The 18,727-nt window shown below is 41.5% G+C and overlaps 1 protein-coding gene across 1 annotated transcript in view; it reads left to right on the forward strand.

Moving 5' to 3' along the window:
* Nucleotides 1-18,727, forward strand: part of MALRD1 (MAM and LDL receptor class A domain containing 1) — a 182,457-nt gene that overhangs the window by 83,310 nt on the left and 80,420 nt on the right. The window contains exons 16-18 of the mRNA XM_033165258.1: nt 706-886; nt 9,810-9,938; nt 17,138-17,299. Of these exons, the coding sequence (XP_033021149.1) occupies nt 706-886; nt 9,810-9,938; nt 17,138-17,299 (472 nt within the window). The remainder of the gene's footprint in view (nt 1-705; nt 887-9,809; nt 9,939-17,137; nt 17,300-18,727) is intronic.

Below are 18,727 nucleotides of genomic sequence, written 5' to 3' on the forward strand. Positions count from 1 at the left end.
AATAATGTCCAAAACAGAAGCAAAATAGTAGTGTACAAATCTTGGGGGAAGTCATTGTTCTCTAAGGACATTTCACAGAAGCTATAATTACCGTAGCTGACAAGTATTGAATGGTAGGGACACCTCTCACTTGTGGCAGCCTTTACTGACCTGGGTCTCCTCTCTCAGTCATTACCCTGACTCTCACCTGCACAGGTAAAGATTTCCAGTCCTCCTTCAAGACCCACATAGCCCCTTCCTGAAAGTTTGACTTGATTATAAAAGTTGCTTTGCATATAATGCAACAGTGAAAGTAGAGGATGCCTAAGTGATTCACATCATTTCCCTATGCATCAGGAATCTTGTTCAATCTTTGCACATTTACCCATGGATGTTTAAGTTTTCTCTTTTCATGAACCAAGGACAGAGGTTGTATGACTCACTTGCACATTCCTTTTCATTCTTTATTCTCTGCTGTAAGTCAGGGGTTGCCAACATGGCACCCTCCAGTTGTTGTTGGACTGCAACTCCAAACAGTTCCAGCCACTATGGCCAGTGGTCAGGGATGTTTGTGGTGGTACCTTCCAGATGATGACTAGCCCTGCTTAAACTAACAGTGTTTCTTGTAACTTTCACTTTCTCTTACCCACATTTCATACTCACGGCATGTGCAAATTTAGCATTCTGAGTTTTGCATTCACTCAAGCTTTATTCTTTTCTTTTAAGACTGAGAGTGGTCTTTTAAAGGTTTGGAGTGATTCTGGAGACTATGGTGGCCTTTGGAAGAAAGCAGAAATACATCTGGGGAAGCTGAGAAATTTTGAAGTTCTGTTTGAAGGCGTTCGGATCAAGGATCTTGGAGGAGGTGCAGCAATAGATGACATTGTATATGAGAACTGCAGCACAGGTAAGGACTTCTTATTTAAATGGTATGTGCTGAAAAAAAATAAATGCATAGAAATGGGTTTTTTAAAAGCAATGCAATAATAATAAAATCACAGCTATATTTTGCTGTTTGGTGGTTATGACAGTGTCTTTACCTTCTATCCCAGGAATAGCTAACATGGTGCCCTCCAGGTGTGGTGGGCTACAATTCCTCTCATTGCTGCCCATTGGGATGTAGTCCAAAACCTATGGCGGGCACCACTTTGCCCCCTCCTGTTCTATCTCCTCTGCATTATTCTCACACATGGATGCCCAAACATTGGCCCTTTTTGTCTCAAGTGTCTGCCACCACATTCTTTGGGTGTGATTTACTCTGTAGCAAGAAACAGAAATTATCAGAAATGTAGAAAGCCAGATTCAGAGATTATGACTTTATGACAAATCTATGGTCGCAGCTGGGATTATCTGTATCTCAATGTCTTCACCAACAAATCTTTCCGGTTGTGTGTGGATCCACCTGCCAAGGCTTCAATGCCTACAGGCAGAATTCTCTAAGAGTCAATATAATTTGTTAAGCTTGTTTTACGTCAGAATCAACACAAATCTTTTGATTAGCCCTGGCTGAGTAAAAATCCCCACAGATTTTCGAACTGATAGCACACATTATTTGATACGACTTCTCGCTACTGCCTGAGGAAATGCTTTATCAACTTTTCCCAAGAAACAGCTGTCAAGGTCATCCATAGCCATACATGTTACTGATGGTAAGATGCTGTTTCGATATCTAATCAACTGGCAAAACACCCCGATACAAAAATACCTGAAAATGAAAGTGCTTGTCCAAATGTATTTTGAGGAATCCTGCTAAGCTTTATGACTGTTTGATAGAATTCTACTTCCAAGAAATCTTTCTGAACTTGTACCTAAATAAATAAATAAATGTTTTGTTCATCCCATGGATCCAAGACCTTAGCTCCAAGTTCTTCACTTTCTGTTCCTGAACAGTTTTTAAACTATGACAGTTGCCTTTATAAAAAAGTGGAAAGGGGAATCACTGAGGGCACAACCCACAAAGGATGTTTTCCTCTGTGAGATCCCTTTAGATAAAAGGTTATCCTCTGAATTCAAAGGCAGTTTGGTTACTAAACACTTAAACGGCTTTTAAAGAAGGGAATTGTTGATGCAATAGTCTCCTGCATGTGGCATTTTCCCTTTAAGTAGTTCTCCTGTCAGATAAAGAGTTCATTCATCAGTCATCCTCTTTATTAGTGTTTTAACATTCACACCTCCTCTTCTTTGCCTGCTCCTTCATTTAATACAGGCTGTGCATCTTCAGAACACAGAAACCTTCCTCATTATTCCTTAAGATAGGAAGAGCTGCAGCTAATTAACTATTGTCCACAGTACATCTAATTCAAAAAAATGCAGGATAAAAAGAAAACAAAATATGAAAGCCTTCTTTTTCTGTTTGTTTTCCTCCCTGTAATTTCTTTTTATACTTAAAAGTGATTGTCCTTGTTTTCATTTGGATTCACAGGAGCAACATTCATAGAAATCGGGTCCTCCATTAAAGAGGGCATGTGTTGTGGTGTGACTTGGCCACCTGACCCAGTGTTGTGGGTTTGGCGAACCCTGAAAGGGGTTTGGCCCGTGCCTGAGTCCAGGTGACATCAGGGCAGATGATTGGTGCTCCCTCCATCAGCTGTCCCTGGTGTTCATCCTTGGCTGTCCTATGAACGTGGCTCTGGGACAGCGCTGCCTGCATGGGTGCAGGGAGATAGTCATACCAGAACCTATGCAACCACTCACTTGATTGTAATCAATAAAGTTGTGGCCTAAATTTCTGCCAAAAACCAAACCCAATATCTGACTCCTGTGTGAATTTATTTAGGGTCTAAACACGCAAACAATATAACCTTCAAAGAAACAATATAGCATCAAGAGAAAAAGAGGGAGAGGGAGAGAGATACCTGCCTTTAGAATTTTTTTTTTTTGTTTCAATGCACCACTTTATTCATATTAAATAGCTAGTCATGCAAATATTTTACCAGCTTTTAAATTATTGTGGTAGACATCAAAGTTAAAATTGGGAAGAGTTCTAAAAATACTTAACATATAAGTGCTGTCATGCTATGTTTTTGAGATAGCCATTGACACACTGCTTTCAAAATAGAGAACTTTTGAGTGTGGATGTGAATAATAATCCTTCTTGAGAGTATGCCACAGACATGGTCCAAGATTCATAAGTTTTGATTTTTATCATATGCACTGAATCATAGCACCTGTGCATGGTTGGCAATTTCCCCCCTGTTGGCTACTTCAATTCTTCCCACTGTGAGTGATGCTTTGTGCTAACATGATTACATTTGGTATCTGTCCCCAGTGTCATTGATCATTTGCTGTGGGTGAAATTTTTTCAGACTGTTACAAACTATTCAGGGCTTGCTCATCAATAGTATATTATAAATGCAGAAGGCCCAGCAGGGGGCTGACATCATCACTAAGACAAGAAAAAAAGAGAGGGCAGCACATATTAACAGAGACAGGAGAAAGCCCAGACCAGGATTGTACAGACGTGGTGTGAGGTCCTCTGTTGGTTGCTCATGAGTAAGCAGGCAAAACTCCGAGTTTCCTTGGTTCTGACCCTAACAAAAGAGCTTCGGTATACGGAAACCCCGCCTCCCATCCTTTCGTATCACCCCTCGACGCCTTTAGGGCGCCGGAAGCTGCGTGTCTCTTTCCTCGCCCCTTGAGCTAGGGGAGTGCGAGGGCTCTTCATCATCCTCAGAGCCTTCTCCCTCCATACCCTGAAAAGCCTGCCCCTCCCCGCTCGAAGCCTCCCTGCTCCCTCGGCTGCCAGAGGAGGTGCTGCTGGCCAGGTGGGACCGGGGCTCTCTGTAGCATCCTTTCTTAGGATGATCCTTTCTTACTCAAGGGTTGGGCTATGTAGGGCGTTAAAGATCTTTACTGCTTAATGTCAATCTAACCAATTGTCCATCAACCACTCAAAATCAAAAGTTGTAGTCTTCTCTAGAAGTCGGAAACTTTTTCAGTGGAAGCTTGGTGGAGTAAAAATAGATCAAGTTTTTAAGTTCCAATTCTAGGGATTGTTTTTCAATATAACCTGAGCTGGAAATCCCAAGTTCAACATCTACTTAACAAGGGCAAAACTCTATCTCATGCACTTCTCCAGTTCTTTTTCTCAGACGGAGCCCTACACGTGCCCTCAGCTTTAAAGGTGTACAATGCAAAAGTTATTACCACTCTTACTTATGCTGCTCTGCTTTGGGCAGCTCTGGTAAATCCGGCCCCGCTGGAGGTGCTGCAAAATCAGTTTCTTCGCCGGTTTTTAAAACTCCCTACGTGTGTTAGTAATGCAGCTATACGACTAGAATTGAAGATTCCTTCACTAGAGACTCTCTTATGGAAACGAATATTCACCTACTGGTTAACTCTTTGGCATAGATTACCCAGCCATTATCTCATCCAATGTCTTTGGCGTGACGAATTTGCAAACCCTTGGACTGGGAAAATCCACGCCAAACTTCTGTCTTTTGGAATCTCTCCTTCAGATTCGCTTAATTTAGACCCTGCTTCGGCAAAAAGATTAATCAAACAAAGACTGGACGATTTGGAGCTGCAGCGTAACCATATGCTGGGTGGGGGTGTTTGCTCACCTCAGAATTTTGGAGTTACTCCAATACATCATGTCCCTCTATACCTATCCTCCCTCTCCACTGCTGGGCACCGATTCGCTTTCACCAAAGCGAGGTTTAATGTTTTTCCTTCTAATGTCCTGAGACATAGATTTTCCAAGGGCCTAGTTTCCGCCTTTTGTGATTGTGATAAAAAGTCGACGGAATCTCTCCATCATATAATCTTTATCTGTTCCCTGCATAGTGAGGCTCGGGCAAAATTACTAAAACCAATAACTCAGAAACTTACAGGTGCACCAGGTGAGTCACACGTGCCTTACTCCTGCAAGACAATGACTCCTATACAACCTTGCAGGTGGCAAGGTTTCTAAACTCTGTCATATCTCAAAAAGGCGCTGTGGCCAACTACACGACCACTAATACTTTTGTTTTCTGCTCCCTGGTTGCAATTTTAAAACTTGTATTTGTGCTGTGGTTTGTTTCCCTATGACTCCAGGGTCTATGGTTTTCTGTAACTTTATGTCATATATTCCATATATTATGTTTTTAAGGGCTTATAGCCACAATAAATTTGATTTGATTTGATTTGGGACCGGGGCTCTCTGTAGCATCCCGAGAGCCCTTCCACCACCTTGCGCTGCACTGGGGACAGTTCCCTGACACATGGTTTGTTTTATAAATGTCATATAAAATACCATATGTCCATTAAAAAAATTCTAATAGATTTTAACCTACTAAAACTATTCAGCGACCAATTTCACCTAACACTTAGCATTTATACATTGCTGCTTCTCTCTATGCATTCAAAGCACTTAAGATTATCTCAGGAATCCATACAACAAACAGTAAGGAAAATGAAATGCATTGCAATAGCAGTGAAGGACAATGATATTACAGCTTTTTATATTGATCCTCAGGCAGGAGTATATTTTTGCAAGTTTTGCATATAATTTCCCCACAAGGCTTCTCACAAGAGGATCCCAACTGTTCATTTTGTATTTGAGGCACAATTATAGTTTGTTTTCCACCCCTCCCCCCCAAAAAAAAACTTTTATAGAAAAGCATTGATTAGAATTCAATCATAATTTATCATTTACCAAGGGAAAAATTGCAATTTCAAGAAAGGCCACACAGTTATTCCAAGGATAACTTTTTAAAACTAAGAGTAATTATTTGCAGTACTGGGGGCGGGGGGAGGGGAAAGAAGGGGAAATGAAATAGACGCTATCCATGTCCTTCTTGCTGTACTCAAACATCCTCTTCTATTCCTCGGCTGCCTTGTGTGAGAGAGATAAGGGATGAAGAACCTGCAAATATTCCGCAGTAACTTCACGCAATGTACTCATAGTACCCTGTGTTGTTTCCAACAAGAAATCCCGCTTCCATGTAGTAATTTAGAATGGATATTTCATCAACAAGCGAACACCCATATATGCGCAACAGCCATCAACTGAACTTAACCTTCTTCTAACTGAACAAGCTAATGACAGTCTTGCTCTTAAGCGTCTATTCAGCTTAAAGATACAGTAACAGGTATCATCACGGGTTTGTGTGTGCAAAGGGGACTGCAGAACAGAAGAGAGGAGGAGCCACAGAAATGGGAGTGGCCTGTGCACAAGGTGGAGTTAATAAAAGGAAGGAGAAGGGAGTAAAGGGATAAAGGTGAAAATTGGGTTGCAAAAGGAGGTTGCAAAAACGGTTGGAAGAGTCGGCATGGAAATGGAGCTAAAGATGAAAACAGAAGTACAAACAGAGCTGCAGAATAGGAGGGGAAGGTGGCACCATAAGTCGACCAAAGGTGAAAGGGTTATTTGCAAAAGGGTAGTTGCAATGTGTGGATGTGGGAAGGAAGGAAGGAGGGACACGGACATAGGAGTGAAAGTGAAAACAGTGCAGTATAATAGAAGAGAGAAGTTGACTGAGGAAGTGAAAAGGGAATTGGTAGTTGCATGGGGTGGGAAGGGAAAAGTCTAGGGAATGTGAAGGGAGCTGGTAAGCAGAGTAAGCAGGGCAAAGAGCCCTCCCTCCAAATAAATATATGTAGGCCGCAATGTGATTCAAACAATGATGGGATCAAGCTAAGGGGTTGGCCATCCACAGCGTGTGCAGATTTTTCAGTGCCTTGGTGTTTCTCTACAGTTCAACACAGCTCCCCATAGTTTACCCTGCAAGGACACTTGAGAAGCACAGCAGGTGAAAACAGGGAATGCACGCACATGCTATACCGCTTCATTAGATTTCTTTGTCATTGTGCTTTTCTGTTTCCCCAACATGTTATTCTTGGCTGGTTCAGAGCAAACTAGATGAATTATATTTGGGGAAACAAATTTTCTTTTCTTTTTAGTTTGGCATCCTTTTTAGTTTGTTCGGTTTATCTTGTTTTTGTAAAAGTATCCTGAATTTAAAATGAAGAAATGCTCCTAATTATGACAAACACTATTCTGAGTGAAAACCATTTTCTTCCTTCCTTAATGAAATGTCAACATTCAGCCAAGGGCTGAAAAACTGGTAAAGGGATACCTTGCATTTAGTAGGGATGGGGGAGAAGTTTGGTTTGAATTGCAAATTCACAGTTAAAGAAACAGTTGAACAAACTGAAATACAACTAAACTTCTCCAGAACTTCTCTGAATTTTGTAATGCAGTTCTCCAACCAATACATGTGTATGTTAAGGGAATAGCTCTGGGAAGCATGGAGGCAATTGCTCTTGCCTGCTGTTGCTTTTGTATTCAATGTAAAGTAACCCCTAAACTTGGAGATTTCATATTTTCATCATGCCTAGTATCCACTAGTCCACTAGTAAAGCCAAATATTAATTTCTTCACATTGAAAGAAGAGGGAAATGTCCTCTGTGCATTTGAATGCATTGCCCATCTTGGAGTGCTGAGTTTGGGATTCAAGTGTGTTTCAGGATCCCACACTTGAGGTACCATCTCCTCCTCTGTTGCTTATATTTGTGTGTTGCCTTGTCCTTACATCTCCAGTTGTAGTAGTACAGTTGGCGTTCCTGATATATGTTTGTATCTTCAGCCCATAAGCAGAATATCTTAATACAATTGTTAGCAATAAAGCATTTCCACTTTGCTGGCTCACTTTGGATACACATTGCTCTTTCATCCATTTACCCAACACCAAGTTCTCTCTTGTGAATGCTTAAGTTTTATGAGCAGGGTGATGTAGCCTAATGTTGTGCACTTCGATAGGTGTGATGTGTGTTCCATGGCTCAGTCAATATGCTTGTGGGGTGCCTTGGTTTGCTGACATTTGTTAGAAGAACCACATGCAGTGGTACCTTGGGTTATAAACACCTTGGGTTACAAACACTTCGGGTTACAGACTCCTCTAACCCGGAAGTAGTACCTCGGGTTAAGAACTTTACCTCAGGATGAGAACAGAAATCGTGGGGTGGCTGTGTGACGGCAGCGGGAGGCCCCATTAGTGGTACCTCAGGTTAAGAACGGTTTCAGGTTAAGAATGGACCTCCGGAACGAATTAAGTACGTAACCAGAGGTACCACTGTACCTGATTTACCAGGAGTGGTGATTGTGGCCCAGTGTGATCACCAGGAATGAGGGGGAAGGGCTGTCTTTTGGCTTCCCACACAGCCAGTGGATAATGTCTGCTCCTCTGTTGGCCACAGGAGTGGTCAGGAGTCAACTGCAAAATTCAAATGTGAAATGGCCTGTTATGGCCAGGAAAGGAGGAGGATAAAGGCCGGCTGCACTTTTTCCTAGCAGCGCACTCCAAGTTGGCTTTAGGTGTCTTTATTATGTCCTTCCATGCCCCCCCCACTGGCCTTTGCGGCTCACTGTACCTGCTCCTTCGCTCCTTCAATATTATCCTCCATCATGGCTTTTGGGTTGGAGAGGGAGGAGGTGGTGAGATGTAATCTTGAGCTATCAGTTGATTTCAAAGTGAGTCTTTAAAACTTGTTTGCAGGCATATTATAGCCTCATTCAGGCATCTGCCTGAACATGCATGGGAGCAGGGGTGCACATGCAAGTTCAGCCACCAACTTCCCTGGGTATGTGGGCTCCTCTTTTATACTTTTACACATATAGCACAGCAATTTGCCAAAGCTTCTAAGTGCATTAGGTTGAACATGCTTGGAAAACTCCCCAAGACTGGAAATTCTGGCTGATCCTGCGATGTTTTCTGAGTGTGTTAAACCAAGCACACTTTGAAATTCCTTCAGACCTTCACGCTAAACAAATGAAGATATTGAGATATGTATATCTGAGTCAGATTTTATGATAGGCCATTTTTTCTTGTCTTCGGTATTCAGTATTACAGTATTTTAGTGTGCAATGGGTTTAAAATTTCTTGTACACCCCAGTCAGCATATTATTATTATTATTATTATTATTATTATTATTATTATTATTATTATCATCATAATCCCTTTTTATTACCAAGCATGTTTTATTTTAAGTTTTGCTTTCAAGATATAGCATAACTGAAATACAACAAGTAGGATTTGTTCAACAGACTAACTGGAATGCAGTACTTGCATTTAACCTTCTGCTCAATTACCTGTATTTTCACTGATTATACTTGCTTGCTAGTTTGAGCAACCAGGAGACTACCTTGCTGGGTGTTTGTGTGTATCCTAACCACCTTCCCTCAACCATACAGGAGCTGGAGCTGGCAAAAGAGACTTATTCTTTTCCTGACTTATTCAAACTGTAGGAGTCCTCTGTTCTGCATTGCAAAAGGCACTGAGAACTCCATACACGAAAGCTCATACCAAGAACTAACTTAGTTGGTCTCTAAGGTGCTACTGGAAAGAATTTTTTATTTTTTTATTTTGTTTTGACTATGGCAGACCAACACAGCTACCCACCTGTATCCATAATCTTGAAAACTCATGATGCAATGATGGAGGCGGTGCCTTTGGGAAACAGAAGGAACTCTATGTCCAAGTTTGTGTATGCATAATGGTCTTCTCGTCACTGCTGCCTTTGTTCTATGTATTTTTGTCTTTGCTGGCAATGAATGTTATCATACACCCCCCCCCATGCATCTGGAGACCAAACAATGCAAATGAAGCGTTGTCCTCATGCTGAATTGAATTTCAGTCTGCTTAAAGCTTCTCATCCATTAAGTTCTGTATATGGGCGATAGAGCAGTCCAGGCAGGTACAAGCCATCATTAAAAGTGAGCGGGATTGAATAACATATGTTGGAAGCAGAAAATCACTAAAGTGATGGTGCACAATGAGTAAACAAATCAAAAAGGGCATTCTTTGATTTAATTAAAGTATTGATTTAGCTGTCCTGTTGGTTCCAGTTGGAGAGGATTCTGGGGTGTGCCCTACTGTTACCGACTTCGTATGTTGGGACAAGAAGTGCATTGAATCTCACCTTGTTTGTGACTACAAGGCTGACTGCAAAGACTTGTCTGATGAAGCTGATTGCAGTAAGTACTTCTATCTCTCTGCATTAATGTAAGCTGCTTTTTTTAAAGCTTAAGTGCTATAAAATAGCTACTCAGGACAGGGTTGTTATGAACATGTTGCTTCTGAGCTGGTTCCCCTTGACTTTTTTTTATATGTGGATACATTTGCTACACCAAAGAGGCTGCAATCCTATGACCACTTTCCTGGGAATAAGCCTAGGAAAGTCAACTAAAGTGGCCCTCCCCAGGCCGCAGTTGGAAGTTCCATGGCCCATCTGCTCCTCACTTGGCTTCAGGACAGAACTTCCACAGAGACACCTTTAGTGGGGTATCTTGAGAAGTTGCACGTGCTCGTGGTCGGGGTGGTGCACCATGACACCTCGCACCCCAAAACAGACTAAAGATTCCACTCAGTGCCTTATCTGCTACATGAGATGGCACAAGCACAGCCAGATTTTATCCAGCGGCTGACCACCCAAGCCCTGCCCCCCCCCCCAGGTTCTGATTGACTAAAATATTCAAAATTCTGGTGGGCTATGCCATCATCCCCCACACCTGGCTGAGGAGGATCCCAACGTCCAGCTGCAAGGGCAAAAGGACTTTTCCACCCCTGGGGGGGGGGCCACGCCTGACCACGACCGCTGCCCACCCCAAATTTGGGTAAGTGAACTATATTAAACAAACTCTGATGCAGAAGAAAAATATGTCATATAATGCTAATATTTTAAAAACTTTACCCATTCATTTCTTTAAAAAATATTTCTGGGTAAGCATGTATATGATTGGACTGGTTCACTTGGCCTTTTGTACCTTCGGTTTCTCCAGGTTGGTAAATCATGTACCCCTCTCCTACCCAGTGAATGCATTTCTACTGTCTAGCACAGGGGTCAGCAAACTTTTTCAGCAGGGGGCCGGTCCACTGTCCCTCAGACCTTGTGGGGGGCTGGACTATATTTTGGGGGAAAAAATGAACCAATTCCTATGCCCCACAAATAACCCAGAGATGCATTTTAAATAAAAGCACACATTCTACTCATGTAAAAACACCAGGCAGGCCCCACAAATAACCCAGAGATGCATTTTAAATAAAAGGGCACGTTCTACTCATGTAAAAACATGCTGATTCCCGGACTGTCCATGGGCCACATTTAGAAAGCGATTGGGCCACATCCGGCCCCTGGGCCTTAATTTGGGGACCCCTGGTCTAGCATGACAGTGGATGTAAATCTTCACAGCGTTTTGTATATTCTGATCTCACAGCAGCTATTCTTGCAGTAATGGTAACAGGTCAAGAAAGAATGAGCTAGAAATGGATGAATCTGCAGTAGGCATCATTTTGCATGTAGATGTCCAGAATCCTGCTGCACCCCATTTCCACATTATTCTGTGGTTTTAAAAAAGAAATACATGATTTTTTTAAAAAAATACATATAATGCATATTTTCTTTCAAAATACTTGCGTAAATATTTTACTCTGAAGCTTATTTTGTCTCAGAATGTATATTTAAACACACATTGTAGCTCAAAATGTGTATTTAAATGCATTCTTAATAACTCTAAACTGTCAAGAACTGCCTCACAATAGAATTATGAAATCTGTTGGGTAGCAAATTATTCCAAGTGTGGTAGAGAATGAGATTTTTTAAAAATGGTTTGGTGTGGTTCATTATATTGGTAGGAGATTATACCTTGTTGGTTTGGCTGGTATATCATGTGAACAACAATTCGTGATTGTTGGCTTTGGGAACAGTTGGTTGGTCTTTCATGCTTGATTACAATTCTTGAGTAGGTATTTATAAAGTAGAATTAAATGAGATAATATGCTGCATCTGTGGTTTATAGTTTTGTTTCTTTTTTCTTTTGGTTTAACCATGGTGATTACCATGGTCATGCCTAGCCATGCATAGAATTGATGTCCAGCACTCCAGCCTTTTGTTAGTTAGATAGATATAGATATAGATATAAATTATATTCCCCCTAAAACTAAAATACAAGCCAGAACTGATCTCCAATTTTTCCACTTTCCCTTTAACCTCTGAATAAACTGACCAAGACTGGCTATATTATTATTTTGCTATGTAAACCTGTCTTAAATGCACCAGTCCATTTCAGTTTGGTCTCAGTGGCTTGCCATAAACAAAATGGTTGGTATGTGCTCAGGTCAGGAGGAAATAGAAATAGAGGTTAATCACTGAAATGGTTACGTGTTAAGGAGCTCCTGCATCAGAAATAACTGCATATGTGAAACCAGTTATTTTTTATTATCAATTTTCCATATAACTGATAAATCCAGATTAAATTAAGAAAAACAATGGGTTGATACTTGGATGATGATGACCTGATGTGGATGGTGCAGAAAACTTACATAGAATCATAGAATCATAGAGTTGGAAGAGACCACAAGGGCCATCCAGTCCAACCCCCTGCCAACCAGGAAACACCATCAAAGCATTCCTGACAGATGGCTGTCAAGCCTCTGCTTAAAGACCTCCAAAGAAGGAGACTCCACCACACTCCTTGGTAGCAAATTCCACTGCCGAACAGCTCTCACTGTCAGGAAGTTCTTCCTAATGTTTAGGTGGAATCTTCTTTCTTGTAGTTTGAATCCATTGCCCCATGTCCACTTCTCCGGAGCAGCAGAAAACAACGTTTCACCCTCCTCTATATGACATCCTTTTATATATTTGAACATGGCTATCATATACCCCTTAACCTTCTCTTCTCCAGGCTAAACATACCCAGCTCCCTAAGCCGTTCCTCATAAGACATTGTTTCCAGGCCTTTGACCATTTTGGTTGCCCTCTTCTGGACACGTTCCAGCTTGTCAGTATCCTTCTTGAACTGTGGTGCCCAGAACTGGACACAGTATTCCAGGTGAGGTCTGACCAGAGCAGAATATAGGTACTATTACCTCCCTTGATCTAGACGCTATACTCCTATTGATGCAGCCCAGAATTGCATTGAGCAATGAGAATTGCATGAGCAATGAGGATTCCACAATAAACTCCTGTGTGGAGGCCCCCAATGTTTCCTTTTTAACCATTTGAACTTTAAAACATTTTCTTCTGCCTTCCAGTCAGACAGTCTCCCACAGTTGTTATGCCCCTTAAAAATCAGCAGTGGTAGTGATGTAGGGAAACTGCATGCGCACCTTGAGAGCACTTTCAATTTTGCTGAACTGCATTCAATTATGCATGGGTTTTATTAATAGCAGGCCTCAGTGCTGATGAACCATCTAGTCAAATGCCTTGGCATATTGAAATGAAAGCAATTTTAGAGACAAATGGAACAGTCCTTTCCCCGTCACCTGTAAATAGATTTGGTTTACATCAAAAAGAAAAGGATGTCAAGAAGGTGCAAACAGGCAGCTGACTTCATCGACCCAGCACATACTGCTCTTAAGTATTTATTGTAAACAATGCAAGCTGAATTACACTGACAAGATATTGTGATTGAATTATTGTAGCCGGGCGATCTTTTTAGTAATGATGAAATGGCAAGGCACAACATTTAAAGCATTTTAAAGTCTCATCCATTTCTGCGGTAGACAGAGATTATAAAAGAGTTGCTGCGTTAGTCTGTTGCAGCAGAATTTGCAGAGAGCTTTGTGACACCTGGGAGACACATTTATCATGCCGTGAGCTTTGGGAGGCAAGAGCCTACTTCATCAGATGCACAATACGGGAGGTGCTCAGTGCACCTGATAAAGAGCGCCGAAACTGGGATTTGTCACAGACCCCGACAGTGAGTCTGACACTGATTCAAAGGAAGAAGCAATCCCATAATCTGGTGCCCAGCAAAGACCTAGATACTGACATAGTAGACATGCTTTATAGGACCTGTTTGTTTGTTGCTTGTTTTGGTATTCCTAAAAGGCCCTGTTGCTTCATGTGGTCTTGTTTGGTGGCACTGCAGCATAGCAGAATTTAATGCAGTAACTCCCACTGCTTGATAACTGCCCTGATGCTGCAGTGAAAAAAGTGCCTGGGCTCTGCTATTCATCCCCCTGGTGCTGAGTAGGGGGTAACTCATGTGAACCTTTCCCTATGCCTGAGGTGCCAGTTGGGTTGGAAAGAAAAGGCCCACACGATCTGCCCTACAGTCTGTATTAGTCACATGCCCTCTCCTGCAGCATATCTGACACTGCTGGCAATGTGTGTGAAGAGCACTTTAATCTCTGCTTGCTCCCAGTAGCTCCAAATCGTGGCTCTTGATTTTCTGACACTTATAGAAGAACTGTGCCTCTCAGGGCTGAAGTAGCACCCTTGTAACTACCTGGGTGGCATGGCAACAATCTATGTAAATAGCATTCACCTGGCATCTCCTGCATCCAGGTCTGAGCAGAGTCAACAATCCCATTTAGCCACGAGTAATACTGCCCTGTTCATTCGGTTAGGAATACATTTAACAAGTACTACTGCAATTACTATGCTTTATGGTTTTGCATTTATCTGGCATGCTAAATAAATCTCTGTTGTTTCCTTTCTACAAGAGTGCTGGAGTATTCTATCGCATTGTTGGTTGTCGAAGAAACCAAAAGTAATCCCACCTATTTAGATTGATTTCCTTTGCTCAGGCAAGGTGGTTTGTAATTGAAGACCAGATTCATTTATAGTCACATAATAAAAAGTGGGGAAATCGAGAGTTTTTCAGATACCAAGGGGGGGGGGAATCAATTTAAATTAAAGTCTTTTCAAATTTAAGTTAGCTCTTTAAACTTTTTCAGTTACAAGAATGAACAAAATACACGGAAAACATTTGAGCCTTTAGCACTGCATCCCACATTTTGATCTAAGGTGCTTTCATGCATCACACAACATTTTCCCAAAATCCATTTCCAGTGTCTAAATAGAGAAATAATTTAGTCCGATGCCTGATATATGCAAGCACTTGCTCCTTAATAGACAAGAGAGTGTGTTGTCCTGCAAGTAGCTCTATTTTATCAAGCTATACATTCATTGTTTTTATTTTACTTCTTCTTTTCTTTGAAGAGCTGTTCACGCACAGGAATGTCACTTGGGGGCTATAGCTGATGGTGAGCAGAGTCTGAGGCCCAGCAGGGTTGCCTAGTTCTTTCCCTCTCTCGGCTGCCTCATTCCTTCTCTACCTTTCCCTTGTTCACACTTGCCCAGCAATCCATTCCCAGAGGGACAGCCCAAAGAGCAAGAGCAGGTCCACAGTGTTTGAAGTGCCAAATAACACTAAGACTCTTGTGGAATTAAGCCAAGGGCCAGAGTGGTGCCTCTGGGAACCCTACAGACAGGACCTCCTATCCATGTGTGTGTGTGTGTGTGTACACACACACACACACACACAAACTGGGGGAGTTTTGCAGCAAATGCATCGCTGTACACATCTACTAACCAGCAGTAACAGCTCACATATTAGAGACACAAAAACAGACCCTGCATGTACAAATGCCTGCCAGCATAGGACAAGACTTTATGCACCCAATGAAATGGAGTCTAGTTTACAACAGCTGATGCAAGAATAAATGGATTCAGAGAAAAGAAATAACACTCTAAAGCTGAACAAGGATCAAGATAGCAGGAGGAAAGATTCACATTCTTGTCAAAACAACAACAACAAGTGAATGAGGAGCCAACTGGTTTGAATTCTCACATGTGTATAAGGAATCTTACACTTCCAACAGTGCAGATGTACCTGATTCAAATCTGGCTTCTGCCATAGGTCCTTTCGTATGTTAACTTCTCTCCATGGCACCCAATATCAGTGTAATCCTCTACTCAGAAATTTAATGGTGCTTACTCCCCATGTGTTTAGGATTGCAGCCAAAGCCACCCACAATGATTATGCCTTGTTACTAGGTCAGAGCCAGGCTAGGGAAATGCCCAAGAGAATCCAAAGTACATGTGTGAAATATTTGGTCTCTCTCAAGTCTGTCTTTTTGGGTGAAGGTCCAAACATTAGTTTTCTTCTTCTTTTTTTAAGCTGGCACATATTTCTGCTTTGCCTATGCAAAGACCTGCTTATACTGTATATCTCTCTCACCATCTGGAAAACCTGAGCGTTTCCCCCCAAAGCAGCAATACTTCTTTGCTGGGAGGTCATTTATCATCTTAACATATGTAAATTTGGATTTCTGCTGATGAAAGTTGCACCAGTTAACAAAGTTGTACTATCATTATTTTGAAAAATGTAGTCATCATTTTTGACCTCCATCTGAACTGATGTGTTTCTCTCTAGTCTCCTTTTGTAAGCAGGTAAGACTCTTGCATTCGGCTGAGCTTTTGGAGACTCGTGGTGACTTCTTTCTTTAATAATAATAATAATAATAATAACCTTTTATTTATATCCCGCCCTCCTCGGCCAAAGTCAGACTCAGGGCAGCTAACATCAGATATATAACATTGGTATAAAATCAAACAATAATTAAATTACCTCCTAAAAACATTTCAAAATCAAATTAAAGTCTAATTAGATGGCTTTCCTCAGGGTTAGGGTTGGGATCTTTGGCTTTTTCATAAAGTTTCAAATGTTATTTTTACTATTTTAGTTGAATTATTTTAGTTTGTATGGATTGCTATCATTTTTATTTAATTAATAAATTGATTTATTTTCTATACCGCCCTTCATCTCTGGTTATCACAAGGTAATTTTCAATATAAAATAATAATAATTCACAACATAGCAACAAACAAAAGCAATAACACACAGTTTAAAAGGCCATAGATTTTATTAGCCAAAGACCTGGGAGAAGAGGAATGTTTTTGCCTGGTGTCTAAAGATATGTAATCAAAGTACCAGATGAACTTCCCTGGGGAGAGCATTCCACAAGTGGGGAGCCACTACAGAAAAGGCCTGTTCTTATGTTGCTGCCCTCTGGACCTCTTGTGAAGGAGGCACATGAAGAAGGGCCTCAGATTATTATTGCAGGGTCCAGGTTGGTTCACATGGGGAGAGGCAGTCCTTTGTATTTTCAAATGGTTGTAAACCACTTTGTGAACAGACTTGTATTATTACAAGTAAATCAATCAATCAAGGATGGAGAACTGGATCTGACCAGCTTGACAGGTAGATGGGACTGTCCACTTGTAACAATAGCATCAGGTGACCCATTTCCCCAACCCCCCACAATGGTTTGAAACTAAACCATGCAGACACAAGACCCAATGATTGTTGGGCTATCAAAGCACCATGCTTGGCTCAACGGAAGCTTCAACGATAATAAATAAATGTGGTTTTCTTTGTGTCGCCAGGCCAATATACCACCGTCCCAGGAAGCTGTAACTTTGAAACACAAGGCCATGACTGGACTGCTGTGTGTGGATTTACACAAGATCCTAGAGATGAATTTGACTGGGACATTCACAGCAAAGCTGTCATAGAACCAGGAGGTCCACCCAAGGATCACACACCAGGTAATACGCTGTTTTGGGGAAATGATTGAAAGCTGTTGTTCCTGAAACAGATATCCTCAAGCCATTTGCTGAATGAGCTGGGTCAGTGGTGGACACAGAATCAATTTTGTGTGCTGTGCAAGGAGGCAAACTATGGTGAGCAAATGCTACTGGGAACTAATTGGAAAATGCCAATGGATATTTTGTTTTCTTTGGTGACAATGCAAGCATAAATAAGACACCACAGAAGACAGAGGAGAGATGGGCAAAAGAAGAGTGCATTAGATTTTGCCTGACAGTGCTGCCTGAATGGGAATAAAATAAGACAGCCTGACGTGGCCAGTTATCAGCTATTTTCATCATTGCTTTAGTTCACAACAGACAGTATAATTTTATAGGTTGTTCTTTTCAATGCAGCCCTGGTGATAGCATTCCTGATACTCTGCTATGGTTGGGTGCATTTATTTATTCATCTCTTAAGAATGGGCTGCTAAATAATACATAAAGATACTAATTAATCAGAAATCCTTGGGAGAAAATACTGTTCTGGTAGATTAAATATGCCTTCTGTACATTTGCCTGCATTTTTTTTAAATAAAAAGACCTGTTAATTAAAGTGGCACTTGTAAACTTTTCCCCTTCTAGGCCTATTTTGATGAAGAATTAAGAGTAACAAATAGTGTAACAATTGTTGACTACAGTGGCAACTGGCGCATCCAATCTTCTGTTGTAGTAGGCTTGTTTGTGCAAGTTGTCTAATGGATTTTCTAAATACTTCCATGGGTCATCACACAAGCATGATGAAGGAAGTATTTAGCTTTAATGGCTATAGCTGTCATTGAAAAAGAATTCAGCTGAGTCCAGCTGATTCACACATGCATCATTTGATCATCTCTTGATTACATACCACATGGCTCTCAGCTGAATGTGTGAAACTCTCTCCATAGAAAGATAGTGACAAGGCTCACTAAATACCTAGAAAGGCAGAACAGGATTGCAGTAGCAGGTCTTCCCAACCTCTGTGTGCTCAAGTCAGGTACAGAGCCAAATGTATATAAGCTCTAGAGAAATACCTTTCGCTGAATGAACCAAGGAGGTGAGGGCTGCCACTGAACTGCCCTTCACATTTTCTGTGTACTATACTCTTGCCTGAATAGAGCTATTATTTTTGAGTTTACTGTGGATGACAAAAAGTTCTAGCTGTGGGGACAGTTGTGGCGTTACTAGAAGTATTCGTTGTTGTTGGCATCCATCTGTCTTGAGAGACAGTGGAGTTCATCTCTGGGGTTGGTCAAACCACTGCATAAGCAGCACAGAAGTGACCTCACCAGGGCACAAGCCTGGGCAGTGTTTATGGAGGTCCTGGGCTGCCCAGACAACAGGACCCTCCTCTCAGCCTCACTGATGTGGTACAAAGGAAAGCAGAGCAATATGATTGGGCACCAGCTT

The sequence above is a fragment of the Lacerta agilis genome, chromosome 12 (assembly GCF_009819535.1).
Source record: "Lacerta agilis isolate rLacAgi1 chromosome 12, rLacAgi1.pri, whole genome shotgun sequence".
NCBI lineage: Eukaryota > Metazoa > Chordata > Lepidosauria > Squamata > Lacertidae > Lacerta > Lacerta agilis.